We start from the raw sequence: 14,688 nt of genomic DNA on the forward strand, positions 1-14,688 counted from the left end.
AATTCTGACCAAATCAAATTTGAATTTGTCACTGCTTGAGTTCAAAAGAGAATTTAGAGCTATTTCTTCTTTATTTCCTTCCCTCTTTAAAAATACCTAAAATAAGACAAATCAATTCCTTTTGTGTTTTTTACCTAACCCCAAGAAATTAAGAGAGTGAATAAGGGCATACTTTAGCTAACCCACCCCTTCCTTTCCCAATAGGGCAGACAGGGAGGAAAAGATATTAAAAAGAGAAAGGGGGAGCTTAATTTTTATTATAAAGGCCTTCAAGAATAATTATTTACAGAATATCAAAGACAACAATATCTTCTTTACCAGTCAGTTAATTTAATTTGTTAAACTCCTATTAAACTCCTTACTAGCTAGAATAAAGAGAGGAGGGATAACCTCCTATGAGTTTTCTTTTGTAAATTTTATATTGTCTGAGAAGGGAGGTATAGAAGAAGACATTCAGTATTTGGCAAAGAGACTTAAGACATCCCTGGAAAGCATAAAGAAAACAGGAAAAGGGGTTACACAAGGAAATTAGGAAGAAGGGTTTTTAACCTGGCAGTCTCATCCCATTCTCCCATTTCTCATCTCAATAGAATCAAACCCTTCTCAAATACAAAAACCCTTTATTTCCCTTAACCTTAAAGCAAAGTGATTCTAATTTTTCTTTTGTTTTTTTTTCACCTCCTCCAATCTACTTATTTAAATCTTCTCTCATGCAAATTTTCCCTACCAACTTTGAAACTAACATTTCCTCATTCCTTACTTCTTTATCATTACTATTTTCTTAAATCCATCTCATATTATTTCTCAACCATAATATTCAACTGAATCTCTCCTAAACAGATTTCCTTTTATAATAGGACTTTCTAATTCTGGAGTTGTATAGCCTATTTTAATTCAGGTGGCTTTGCTAAACAATTTAACTCAAAAATCATTTCAAATTAATTTTGCCTACTCTCTAATAGTTTGAAATCAAATCTACTGAATATCTCCCTATCATCCTTGAGGAAGAGAAGAGAGGTTAGTTGAATTTACCCTTTATCTGTAAACCTCCAAGGTACACTAAGATCTTCTAGCAATCCTTATAATTTGAAATTTTACAATAAAGTATTATATTTCAGCTATAGTTTTTGGTTTCTAATTTATGTTGCTCTAAATTTCTATAGACAGTGAACAAAAATTCCCTTCCTTTTTAACAGAGTTGGTCTCCCAAACTTGATCAGAATTAGAAATGCAGAAAGATTATCTTTTTTAAGGCTTTGAAAGTTCCACAGAAGTTTCCACTCTTTCATTCCTTTTCCTTTGACTGATACAAGAAAAGTTGGTTTGGTTTTACTGAGACACAAAACAAACTTGTTTACAACTTGCTTAATATTACAAAAATAAACCAACACTTCAAATTCAAAAGCCCCACAATCATCTGGACCATTATGAAGTGAGCCCAAGTTTTGGACATTCTCTATTAGTCAACTTGCTCTCATCCAAAACTTTAATAGCTTGCCTAAATCAAGCAAGAGGTCCACTCTGTTTCAATCCCATAATATTGCCTTTCTTTTTTGTGACTTGTTTTGTCATTTAGTCATATCTGACTCTACATGATCCAAAGTGGAATTTACTTTATAAGATACTCAAGTGGTTTGCACTTTCCTTCTCAAATTTCACTTACAGATAAGGAAATGAGATAAATTGCATTAATTGACTTGCCCAGGGTCTGAGGCAAGATTTGAATCTATGACTATAAGTCTTGATTCCAGGCCCAGTGCTCTATCCTCAAAGCCAACTCTTCATCATTGCCTCATTTATTTTATGCACATATAAAAATCAATTTTGGCTTTGGTATCTATCTCTCCTTATTCTTCCTTATCCTATCCACTATCCTCCCTAAGCAGTTTAATTTCTCTGTTCACTTCAAAGTTGATCCAGAATCAGACCAAACTCTGAATACTAACTATGGTAACAGAAGGTGGCTATCCTAGTGATAGTCATCCAAGTGAAGATACCCTTCTTAGCTGCCAAATTGTTCAAGTCAGGCTATGGCCCCATCCTGGTTAAAAAAAGACACTCAGGAAAGGGAGTTTATTTGCTTACTTGCCACCAAGCAGTTGGAGTGGGGCTAGCCCCATCATGGAGAAATATAATTTTATCTCTGTAATCCACCATTCCTTCTTATCATTGATGCCATTCAACTTCAACAAATATAAATAATTCCAAATTCTCTAACACTATAGGAAAGTCAAGTAATGGTTTCTAAAATGTAACCCCAGATAACTATTACATAAAATAAGAGCCATTCTTCCTTTCAGTCTCAGTTTCCTAAATCTTGCATGAAAAGGAATCGCTGTAAGAAATAGAAAAATACAAGCATGACTAAGTATCTCAAAAGATTTTGCAAGCCACTGTCAAGTTTCATCAAAGCTGCACTAAAATTCTAGAACACATCATTTAAAAAAATAATTTTCCAACTTCCTACTTTCATGCTCCAGACCTGCATCTATAACTTCATCTCAAGCTCACTCAACAAAGCCAAAGAAATATGTACATTATCATTTCCATGCCCTGCCCCACACCCCAACCCCTCAAAACTTTTTTTATAAAGGCAGAGTTCACAGATCAGAGCAAGAGGGTTCCACCCAGGCTAACTGGTTCAACCTCCACCTTTTACAGAAACTAAGATCCAGGAAAATTAAGTTAACAAATCCTTTTGATTAAATATCTTCATGATCCCCTGCCCTATCTTTCCTACTGTTTTTACCTCTACTACCACAATATTGTCTTTGTGCCAAGATTATAATTTCTTTACAAGTCCTTCAACCTTTATTTTCTCCTTCCTTTAAATCTCTCTTAGCCTAAATTCCCTCATGAATAGGAATTTCATGTCATTGCTAAAATATGCATAATGGTATCCAAGTCATACAAATGCCCCTCATATTCTGGTACTTCCCCATTTTCCCCCATTCTTAATTCATATTACTGTTACCCAAATATTTTACACATTGAGGCTAAACAGAACCACACCTGAAATTTCTTCTTCTCTAATCTTTACCTATTTCATCCTTCTTGTCTAAGAACTACCACAAAGCACTTAGCTTGAATTTCTTTATTGCTGTTCAGTCATATTTGCCTCTGTGATACCTTTTTTGACTGACTTGGGAAAGATTCTTAGTTATTCTGCATAATTACACATTTACATACACACACACATGCACACGCACGCATATATATGTGTATGCATGTGCATGTGTGTGTGTGGGTATATGTATGCTATTCCTGTACTACTGCTAAATTGGAACAGGAATTATTTTAGCTTAAACTTTTATTCCTCTGAAACCATAGGCAGTGTTCACTAAATATCTGATGAAGTCAACAGTGTCAAATGTTACCAAAAAATCAAGAAGAACTAATTATTGGTGATCAAGGGGTTGGTCATTAGTGATCTTTGGAGAAAGCCATTTTAACAGAGACAGGATATAGACATCAAAGAGAAAATTAGTGAGGGAAAGTCACTCTTGAGAACTTTGGCAGTAAAGGGAAGAGATATGTCTAAGTCCAAATTTGAACTCAGGTCCTCCTGACTCCAGGGCCAGTGCTCTACCCACAGCGCCACCTAGCGACCTTGTTAGTTTTTAAAAGTTGTGATAGACCACAGAATGCTTAGATAGAAGGAAAGGAATTAACAAATGAAGCTGTAATTTATTCACTTTTTTTTAAGGTTTTTGCAAGGCAAATGGGGTTAAGTGGCTTGCCCAAGGCCACACAGCTAGGTAATTATTAAGTGTCTGAGACCAGATTTGAACCCAGGTACTCCTGACTCCAGGGCTGGTGCTTTATCCACTGCACCACCTAGCCGCCCCCAATTTATCCACTTTTAAAAGGAGGGATTTAGATTAGAAGATTGCCAATGAACATTCTTTTTTGTAAAATCCTACAATTTCTTTAAAAAACTTTACTATATATATACTAATTAGATTTACAAACTTTTTATTATGCATTTCATTATATAACACATGTACAATGAAAAAGTATTGCCATACTTTATATTAAATAAATTTTGTAAAAAAGCAATCTTGAAATCACTAGTGCCAAAAGAGTACAAGTACAAAATTAAAATGTACCAATCATGTAAATGTGTATTAACTAAAAAGCCTACATATATTTCCAATAGTTAATGAATTTAAAATAAAAATTAAACCTGATACTCTTCCATTCAACAGAAGAGGGAAATATAATACAGAATTACAGGTTCTAACGGATAAGGTAGCTAAGTCAGTTTTTTAATCCTTTGGGGGAGGGAGGGACAGGGGAAGGAAGGAGAATTTTATTTTTAGTACAGAGGAAATAACTCAGTAAAGTATTGAAATTTTTAAAACAGGCATTCATGAACTCATTGCTGTAGAAACACTCCTATGAATCACTATCTTATTTTTCCCAGTTCATAAATGGGTCCATTTTTGCTAATAAAAATCAAGCGAAGAAAATTCAAAATGAAAATGATATTTCATACTTAAATGGGTTTAGTTGCTAATCAATTGCAATACAGTGCTATATTAAGCTCACAAAGACTGGTAAGCATTCAAACTAGTTTAGCTTAGATGTAGAGGTCAAATGTCACTATACAATAATTTCAGTCCTTAAAAGGAATTAAATGAAAAAGTCAGAACATTGCAAATATTTCACATTAGGCAACAGTAGTTTTATTAAGACACTACCTTTGGGGCAACTAAGTGGCACAGTGGATAAAGAACTTGCCTTGGAATCAGATGCAAATGCAAATTTGTCCTCAGACACTTATAAGCTATGTGACCCTGGGTAAATCACTCTGATTGCCCCCCCCCAAAAAAAAGTTAAGGAAAGAAAGAAAAAAAAGATACTACTATGTGCTTAAACTGAGCATGGGAGATTCAAAGGTGAAAAATCATACTTTCTCTCAAGAAGCAATCTTAATAGTGGGTCAGAAGTAGTAACAATTTCACATAAGAAGGACAAGACATAAATTCATCTTATATCCCAAACCAACAAATTTTATAAGATGGAAATTAAAAGAATAAATTGTAACTAATTTACTATCTTTCACTAAGCAAAAAGCAACTTTTATAATTCTATGCAAACAAATTTCAATATTCGATGCATGGCCTTTCAAAGAATTAAAATAAAAAGGAGAATATTTTCAGGTTATTCTAATAACAAATAGTTGACAAGTAGTCATCTTACCATTAATGGAAGAGCTCCTAACTGTAAATGATGAAGTCGAGGAGGAGCATGGTAATGAGCTAAGTGAGGATGCAATGCACCAGGAGGATATGTCCCTGCAGTCACTCCAGCTTCTATTCCCAATTCCCTGCCAAAATCAAAAGACAAAATTTTTAAACTTTAGGTCTCTTTCTTCTCTATTATCCAATCAAAAGGAAGAATATTTTGCTGTACCTTTCCAAAATTATTTCTTGTTTAACAACATATTTAGTTGAAAGTGAAAATTCGGTTGAAAATTCAAATAGTTCAGAAGATGAAATTTACCTCAAAACAAAAACATTCGCTTATATTTTATTTTAGATGTAATCCAATGACTACATCTGTTCAGGTAACTTTCATTATTGAGAATCCACCAATATATATGAACATTTCTTTTGTAACTTCATCTTACAGTGATGTCAGTGGCACTGAGAGAGTGAAACATTAATTTGTCTGTAGCCAAGTTGATAATATATGTCACAAGTAATATCTAAACCCAGGTATTTCAGACTATAAATACTCTACCCATTAAGTGACATTGTTTCTCTAATGACCAGTACTAAAATGGTTAAAGTATGTAAAAGAAAAGAACCCTAAGATTATGTCTTTAAAAATACAATCAAAAGTATGTGATATTCATTTTAGTGAAATCATTGGGACCTCAAAATTATTCTTTTGTATTTGAATTCAGTGGACTGTTAGTTTCTTTAACTTGAGCTAAGCTTTTTAACTTTTGGGGGGTTTTCTTTATAAAGTTGGAACCAGATGATGCCTGTGCTTTCTCCCAGGTCCCAGGTCCAAAAGGTTATCCAGTTCTATAGCAATATACAGAGATAGTATTACTTTGTTTAAATAAAACAAGTTCGCCAGTGTTTGTATTACTCTGCAAATCTTTTGTTCTAGATCAAAATTTTCTTTTATGAAATTTTGGACTTTTTAATAAAAAATAGCTGAAAGAAATCAAATGATGCTATGTCTCTACAAATTCCTTATTCTAGACCCTGAAACTGTGGCCTTCCTTCCTCTCCACAATTCACTGTACATCTCCTGAGTTTGTACCTCATTCAAGTTGTAGCACACAAAATTTAACAACCTAACTGCTGTCTAGGACAGGCCTTAGAAACATATTTTGCAGATTTTTGTACTTGACAAAATTGTTTAGAGTAAGATGAGCAGAAGATTTTTATGACAGGCTGTATATATTCAAGGACTGATAAGATTATTAAAAATAAAATCCTAGTTTAAAACTGGATTTTATCTTTTTGGACCTTGTATACAATACGCATTTGATAAATACTTATGGAATTTCCATTTGTTGTAAAATAATAATAGTGAGTCTTTCTTCATATATAGCACTTTAAGATCTACAAAGAGCATTATAAGTGATCATATTTGATGCTCACAATGCTGTAAGGTAAGTTCTATATTAGTCCCATTTTAGGGAAGAGAAAACAGTCTGAGACAGGTACTACCCTGCCAACAATCACATATTAACAGTCACAATTAGAATCTGAACCTTGAAGGAGGGCAGAGCCAAGATGGCGACATGAAGGGATCAAGTATTAGGAGCTCTCTGATAAAAACTCATAAACTAAGGACTCTAACTAAACTTTCAAGAGACAGAACCCACAAAGGGACCCAGTGAGGCAGTTCTCCTACTCAAGGTAACCTGGAAAAAGAGCAGAAAGGCTCTGCTCCCCGGGATCGGAGAGCCTGCCAGAGGGGTAGCGAAAGAACTTCAGCCTCCCGGAGGCAGCCCCAGAGTGCTGGGAGCCGTGGCTCACAGCAGCGGAGGAGTCTCCTGAGCTGCACCCTGAGGAGCACTGGGCACAAAGTGGGGGAACAGCGGGGGACCTCTGCCAGAGCGAGCACATGGAGCCCAGCCCTCAGGACACACAGCAAGCTTGGCCACTGCATTCCAGATCCAGGAAACAGAAGCAGGCTGAGCCCGTAAGCAGGAGCCCCAAGGGCATGAGCCCTTTGAGCTGCGGGAGGGGAGTGAAGAGAGACTGCGGAGCTCAGTCCGCTGCCCCTGGAGCAGGACTCTGGGGCTCTGACCACATTCAGATCCTGATCCCAGTCTAGACCCCCCCCCACCTCGGCCCCGTGGCAGAGGGGGGTGCTTATGGTCATTCACAGACCAGGAGGGAGACTGGGTGGCCTGCCTGGGGCCACATAGCAGGGTGATCTTTGAGTGTCTGGGGCCGGATTTGGACCCAGCTGCTCCTGGCTCAAGGGCCAATGTTCTATCTGCCACCCAGCCACCCCTACTATTAATACTATTTTATTTTATTTTGGGTCTTTTTTTTTCTTCATTTTGGTTTTTGCAGGGCAGTGGGGATCGGGTGGCTTGCATGTCACATGGCTGGGTGATTATTGGGTTTACGAGGCTGGATATGGACTTGGGTGCTTGTGGCTCCAGGGCTGGTGCTTCGTCCATTGCACCACCTGGCCATACCTATAATTATTACTATTTAATTTTAATTTTTTTTCTCTCCCCTTTACTTTTTTCGCCCAAGCAAGTCTATCTATATTCATGGGGGAGGGGCATTTTGTTTACTTGTAAACAAGAATATTTTATTAACGTAAAAAAAACCATTTTTACAAAATGAGAATAAAAAATAAATTAAAAAAAAAAAGAATCTGAACCCTGGTCACTTGGGCTACAGGAACATTCCTCTTTCTACTATATCATAGGATCTCTCTAATAATATACAATTTTCCTATGGCAAATCCTTTAATTCAGAGTGCAATTCACAAGAGAAGGGCAAACACAAGAGAAGCTCTGCCAGAGCAAATACCTTGTTTTTTTTGATAGCAAATTGCTTTACCTGTTTTTTTCACATCTGATACTCACAACTAACTCCAAAAAATTCAATTCTCAAAGGCTCGTGGCTAATGATACTACTTGAATATACAATATGACAACTTATTGGGAATCATGAATTATAAATCAGGAGCTGTGCAAATATGCCTGAATGGTATGCCTTTATTCAATCTAGTATGCACTTATTCAATCAAGTTTTAAATTCTGAATAGTTTCCCAATACTTAAGGAAAAAAAAACCCTTTTGATTAGGAACTTTAATGTCATCTTAGGGAACTGAAGAGGAATTTCATTGGAAATAAGCTAATATTTGCCTGGAGAAGACAATTTTAACAAGATAATTTGAGGCATAGCAATATGAACTGGGTGGGGGTTGGGGGGGAGGAAATCACAAGTTTGTCATGAGATGACGATCTTCATAAAAGACAAACGAACAGCTTACCAAGCAGACCTTTCTGGAGCTTGTCGAGGATGGGAAGACATTGTTTGAGGTACATGGATGTGATGCCCATGACCATAATTTGGGTGCATCCGATGAGGATGGGGTGGAGGGCGCTCATGTGCCCTCCTAAAAACAAAGAACAAATAAAGACAATTAGAAATAATTCAATACTTACTGAATTTTTCTTACCAAAGAAAAACAAGTATGAGGCTATATTCATCTTCAATCATCTTTGTCTTTTAGCTTCCTTTTTTTGGCCTTGGACATATTACATATGTCCCTTCAGAACATGACTCACATCTACAAAAATATTTAAAGCAGCTCTTATTGTAGTGGCAAATAATTGGAAATTGAAAGAATGCCCATCAATTGGAAAATGTCTGAACAAATTACGATATATGATTGTGATGGAACACTATTTAATTCTAAAAGAAATCATGAGCAGGCAAATATCATGAAAGGATACGGAGTCCAGAAGAATATTGCACACCTTAACAGCAACAATGGGTTATGATCAATTATGATGAACTTAGCTCTCCTCAGCAGTTCAGTGACCAAGGACAATTCTAAAAGACTTGTGATAGAAAATGCCATCAACTCCAAAACAACTACGGAGTCTGAATGCAGACCAAAGCATACTATTTTCACTTTTTAAAACTTGCTTTTTCTTTTTCTCATGGTTTTTGCTTCCCTAATTTAGTTCCACTCCTTTCACACAGGACTAACATGGAAATATACTAAATATGACTGGAAATATATAACCTATATCAAATTACTGACATGGGAAGGGAAGGCAGAAAATAATGTAACTAAAAAGTTGACAAAAAAAATGAATGTTGAAAAGTATTTTTACATTTAATTGAAAAAATAAAATAACAAAATAACATAACAAAGAGATCCATTCCCCTTTTTTAGAATTTCTTTGGGATAGAAACCTAGTAGTGGTATTGCTGAATCAAAGGGTTTTATAGCCCACTGGACCAGGTTTCAAATTGCTCTCCAGAATTGTTGGATCAGTTTTACAACTCTATCAGTGCTGCAAAGTGAATATATATTGAAAGAAAAGAAGCTGAAGGAAAAGAAAGTGAGAAGGTTAAATCTAGAAACAAAAATGACACAAACAAGCAAGTATGTGGGGAGACAGATTTAAGAAATAAAACATAACATTCAAGATGGGGGAAGTTGAGGGGGGAAAATGAAGAATAAAAACAAAAAGCATCAAATTTAAAATGAAAAATTATATTCATAATTTTTTATAATTTGCCATTCAACTTTTCCATTCACATTTCCTTTTTATATGCCTTACTACACCAAGGAAACATTAACATCTCAGAAGATGGTATAGTTCAATGGAAAGAGCAGAGAATCCAGTGCTAAAACCTAGGTGACCCTGTGCAAACAACCTACCACCTTCCGTCAACCTCAGCTTCATAATACATAAAAGAAAGCTTAAAATAACCTCTGGAATCTAGACATATGATCTTATGATTTTCCTATAGGTATAATTCATCAATGGATACAAATATCCAAGCATCCTATATAAAGCAGAAAAAAATTAAAGGATACTATTGCACTCGTAATGACTTTTCTTTAAGCTTGTTCCCAGTTTTAAAATAGAAATCATCCATATAGCTGAATCTCTATGATCACTTTTAAGATTTTAAAAATTACAGGTTTTTTTAGATGGAGGTGGTACCAAAATTTATTAATTTGGCAATTTTGTGAAAAGATTTTCAGAAGTGTTAAAACAACAAATGACAAAATGACTTCTTTCCTGAATATCCAAGAAGAGTATAATCTTCATTGTCAATTGACTCAATTTTAATTTCTAACCAGTAACAATTAAATAAAACCTGTTTATTTCAACTTTGTGAAAATCCAACTATTTTAACTGCACTTTCTTACTCAGAAGTTATGCTATGCTAAAAATCTTTTATTGAAAGTCTACTTTACACTAAGCCATTCTGAATTTAAGAACAATACTGGGCATATGTTGTAAGGAAACTATATACATTATGTTTTTGATCAGTCATATCTCCTCTTTATTCCTGCTGAGGTAAATTACTTGACACTCAGATCTCAGTTCTTTCACTGAGAACTCCCAAATGCCAGGCTAGCCACTGCATTCCTACCTGACCCTCAGAATGGATCTCATGCGTTTTAATCAACCCTTCTCCTACAGGTGCTGTCTGTTTCTATTAGAAAGTGAGCACCCTTATTTTTTTTATTTTGCTTTTCTTTTCCTCTATCCCCCTCTTCAATTAATTCATATTCTACCCTTGAAATGTAACTTGGAAATTATTTGCTTTCAACAAGTTCCTTAGATGAAATTATTTTTGTGACAGGTATTTTTCATATAAAACATCAATATGGAGATGGGTGAGAAAAGAACTGAGTCACATTCTAATTATTATATTGCTTCTTAAAATTTTTATGATTTTGAAGACTTAAGGGACAAGGAGGAAAAAGGTGAATATGATTGTCTCACACCAAGTTTTGAACTTACGTTGGATGTTGCATCATTCTTCTCCTTTGGACCTCCATCCTCTGGATCACTTCATGAGGATGTAGTCTCTGTGCTGAAGGTGCTGTAGCAGGGATATGATGTGAAATTGGCTGGTGTGTAGGGGGGAGATGCTGAGGAATTGGAGCAGCTGTACTGCTTAAATGGTGAGTTGGGGGTGGAGGAGGCACAGGATGAGATGCAGCATGTGAAGTCATCTGCGTATGGAAGGGATGTACAGGATGAGGAATAACATAATCCACTTGGGTTGGGGGTTGAGTCTGAGAAGGAGGGTTTCCATGAGAGTGGGGGCATGCAGAAGCTTGATGATGAAGTGGTCTAGTTAAAGAAGGATCTGAAAAATACAATTTAAAGGCACAATGCATTCTTTAGAATTTGTCATCAATAAAACTAGCATAGCAATTAAAGTAGCACTACAACGTCAGGAAAACTGAAGTTCAAGTCCTGCTTCTGAAGAGCTGTGTAACCATGGGCAAGTCAACAATTCTATTCATGTCTAAGAAGTTTACTTAAATGAGATGGGATAAAAAAGGGAAGAGTGCTTACAATATATTTTAACTACACCTTTCTCTAAGTTGGATAGCATTGTCATGAGTTACTTGCCCATCTCTATCATTATCTTGCTGTTTGTCATTGAAGAAGTCAAATCACTAGGAATTAGGTTCTCTTATCTAGAAAATAGGGGAGTTAAATTATATAATTATTAAAGTCTCTTCCAATTCTTAAATTGAGCCTCTATAAGTAGACTGTTTGTTAGACAGTAATGAAATCATTCTACCAATGATCTAAAGTTTCTATATACCATAACTTTTTTGCCCCCTTTGAAGATAACAGACACATGAAACTGCCATTACTCAAATGAAGCTTACCTTTAATTAAAAAAAAAAACACTAAAATTTCTTTTCTGCAATTTTGATTAAGTTATATTCTTCTGAAAATCTTCAGGGTATATAGTGCCTTTTAGAGGTGGGTTTGCTTTAGTAAACTCTGATTCAAAGTCATATCTGGCTAATGAAATGGTTAGGCATGGTAGCACTGCTTTTAAAAAAATGATATTAAGTATCCTGTCATGCATTTTCATGGTACTGAAGTTGATTAGTGGTCAAATTCATTTCTTTTACAACAGTCTCAAAAGAAAACATGCATCTCAAAGAAACTCACAATTTCTAGATTATTTTTGACCAACTAGAGGAATAAATCTATACGAATGAGGACAGTGATGTCAGGTAACTTTATGATGACTATAATTTATGATTTTGACAGTCATGCCTTCTGGATTTCCTAGGATATTAAAAATTTACCACTAGAGACCTTGAAGTCACTTTGTTTCCTGTGATACTGTAAACTAAATGAGTTGATTCTCTCGTGTTTTCAACATTTTACCCATGCAAGTGAATGAATTACAATTTGTATCTAAATATCTAAATAATTCTTTAAAAAAGTAAAACATTCTACTTCTGCTTCTAGTGCTATTAATATTATCTTTTATCCTCTGATTCCATAAGTTCCACAAGAAAGTGAGTTGGACGGCATCCCAGTTATACCTGAAATGCCAAATGGGATACAGAAAGGAACAGGGATTAAAAATGAGAGGACCAGATCAAAACTCCATGTCTTAAGTCCTAGTTCCTTTAACCGTAAGTCATAAATAGTATGACTAGGTTCAATGTGCTAAATGGAAAGAAAACAAGGAATTATTATGTATGTATTTCATGCAAGACATTGACTTATTAGATCAACCAATATGATCTCATTTGACTCTCAAAAAAAAATTTGCTATTCTGTACTATTCTTATCATTCTATAGCTGAGAAAAAAGTCAGAAAGCAGTTAGGTGATTTTCCCAGGGACAGAAAGCCAGTTAAGAGTCTGAGGCCAAGAGGCAGCTAGGTGGCATAGTGAATAAAGCACCAGCCCTGGAGTCAGGAGTACCTGGGTTCAAATCCGGTCTCAGACACTTAATAATTACCTAGCTGTGTGGCCTTGGGCAAGCCACTTAACCCCATTGCCTTGCAAAAACCTAAAAAGAGTCTGAGGCCAGATTTGAACTTAAGTTAAACTGATTCCAAAGTTAGTGTTCTATTCACTAGCTATCAAGAGATTCATAATCACGGTAGAAGTGTTTGTATGTATGTGTGTTTGTGTGTGTGTGTGTGTGTGTGTGTGTCTAAAGAGTTAACAGGGTTTTAAAAAGCATAAGGCAAGGTCCAAATGCCTAATTAGCTTATGATATAGTTGGATATACAAGATGAACATAGAACACAACAGTAAATAAGTCAAATTGTATGGTATAGACAATAAAAGCAGAGAACAAGAGGAAGGTTAAGAAAGGATTCAAGAGTGAGTTAAATCAGTCTTGAAGGGCTTTCAGGAATTTTAAAGATGGAGAGAAATACTGGTAAAGTTAAGAAATAACAAAGGGGGCAGGAGGTGGCACAGTGGATAGAGCACTGGCCCTGGAGTCAGATGGACCTGAGTTCAAATCCAGTCTCAGACACTTAAATACCTAGCTGTGTGACCTTAGGCAAGTCACTTAATCCCATTGCCTTGCCGGAAGGAAGGAAGGAAGGAAGGAAGGAAGGAAGGAAGGAAGGAAGGAAGGAAGGAAGAAAAGGTAAAGATAAGCAAAGGAAGAAGAAGGAAAGCTAGGATGTATTCTTGGGATGGTAAGGAGTTGAGTTCAACACTAGACTAAAGGATACAAAAGACAGAATTATACAGTTTTACAATGAGAAGAGATGCTGAAAAACTGATTAAATAAGAATCATTTTAGCATTAATCATTTCAACCTTTTCTTATAATATTTAATCTTTATTCCTACCTTTTCTCATTATTTCACATTTTAAATCTCTTATAAATTATTTGGTTTAGCCAGCCTACACCTCCAGAGCACATCCCACAGATGGTAAGGGGGCTGGGGTGGAACCTACAGAAATCTCTGCTCTCCCTGGAACAGAACTCTGCTGTTTACCCACACTCAGATGCAGGTTGCAGTTTGGGCTTCCATAATACCATAGCTGAGCAGGAACCCTCCACACGTCTCCAGGGCAGAATGGAAGACCTGTGGTCTTCCAAAGCACAGGAAAGAGAGCAGTCAGAGCCTCTCATAAGACTTTGGAGTGATTAGGGTCCCAATGGGGAATACCTAACCCTGCCTGACCAAAGCCTTAGAAGTGCAGTGAATCAGTCATAGGCTGAGGAAATGAACAAACAAAAGAAAAAGATGAATCTGACCATAGGAAATTACTTTGGTCCCACAGAAAATTCAGAAGACAACAAAATTGAAGCTTCTGTATCCAAAGCCTCCAAGAGAAATAGAAAATGGGCTCAGACTATGGGTGAGCTCAAAAAAGACTTTGAAAAGCAATTAAGAGAGGTAGAGGAAAAATTGGGAGGAGGAATGAGAGCAATGTAGATAAATCACAAAAACCAAATCAGCAGCTTGGTGAAAGAAATACAAAAAAAAAAATACTGAAGAAAATAATATGTTAAAAAAAAAACAATTACAGCCAAATGGAAAAAGCAAAACAAAAGGCAAATGAGGAGAAGAATGCCTTAAAAAACAAAATTGGTCAGATGGAAAAGGAGGAAAAAAAAGCTCTCTGAAGAAAATAACTCCTTTAAATGCAGAATGGAACTAAATGAAACTGATGACTGCAAGAAATCAGGAAGAA

General features: G+C 35.8%; 1 protein-coding gene across 7 annotated transcripts in view; it reads right to left on the reverse strand.

Moving 5' to 3' along the window:
- Positions 1-14,688, reverse strand: part of RNF111 (ring finger protein 111) — an 87,238-nt gene that overhangs the window by 9,574 nt on the left and 62,976 nt on the right. For all 7 annotated transcript variants that reach the window (XM_074234554.1, XM_074234556.1, XM_074234555.1 and 4 more), the window contains 3 exons: positions 10,998-11,349; positions 8,492-8,617; positions 5,206-5,332 (listed from right to left, as the gene is read on the reverse strand). In XM_074234554.1, coding sequence (XP_074090655.1) covers positions 5,206-5,332; positions 8,492-8,617; positions 10,998-11,349 — 605 coding nt within the window. The remainder of the gene's footprint in view (positions 1-5,205; positions 5,333-8,491; positions 8,618-10,997; positions 11,350-14,688) is intronic.

The sequence above is a fragment of the Macrotis lagotis genome, chromosome 4, assembly GCF_037893015.1.
Source record: "Macrotis lagotis isolate mMagLag1 chromosome 4, bilby.v1.9.chrom.fasta, whole genome shotgun sequence".
NCBI lineage: Eukaryota > Metazoa > Chordata > Mammalia > Peramelemorphia > Peramelidae > Macrotis > Macrotis lagotis.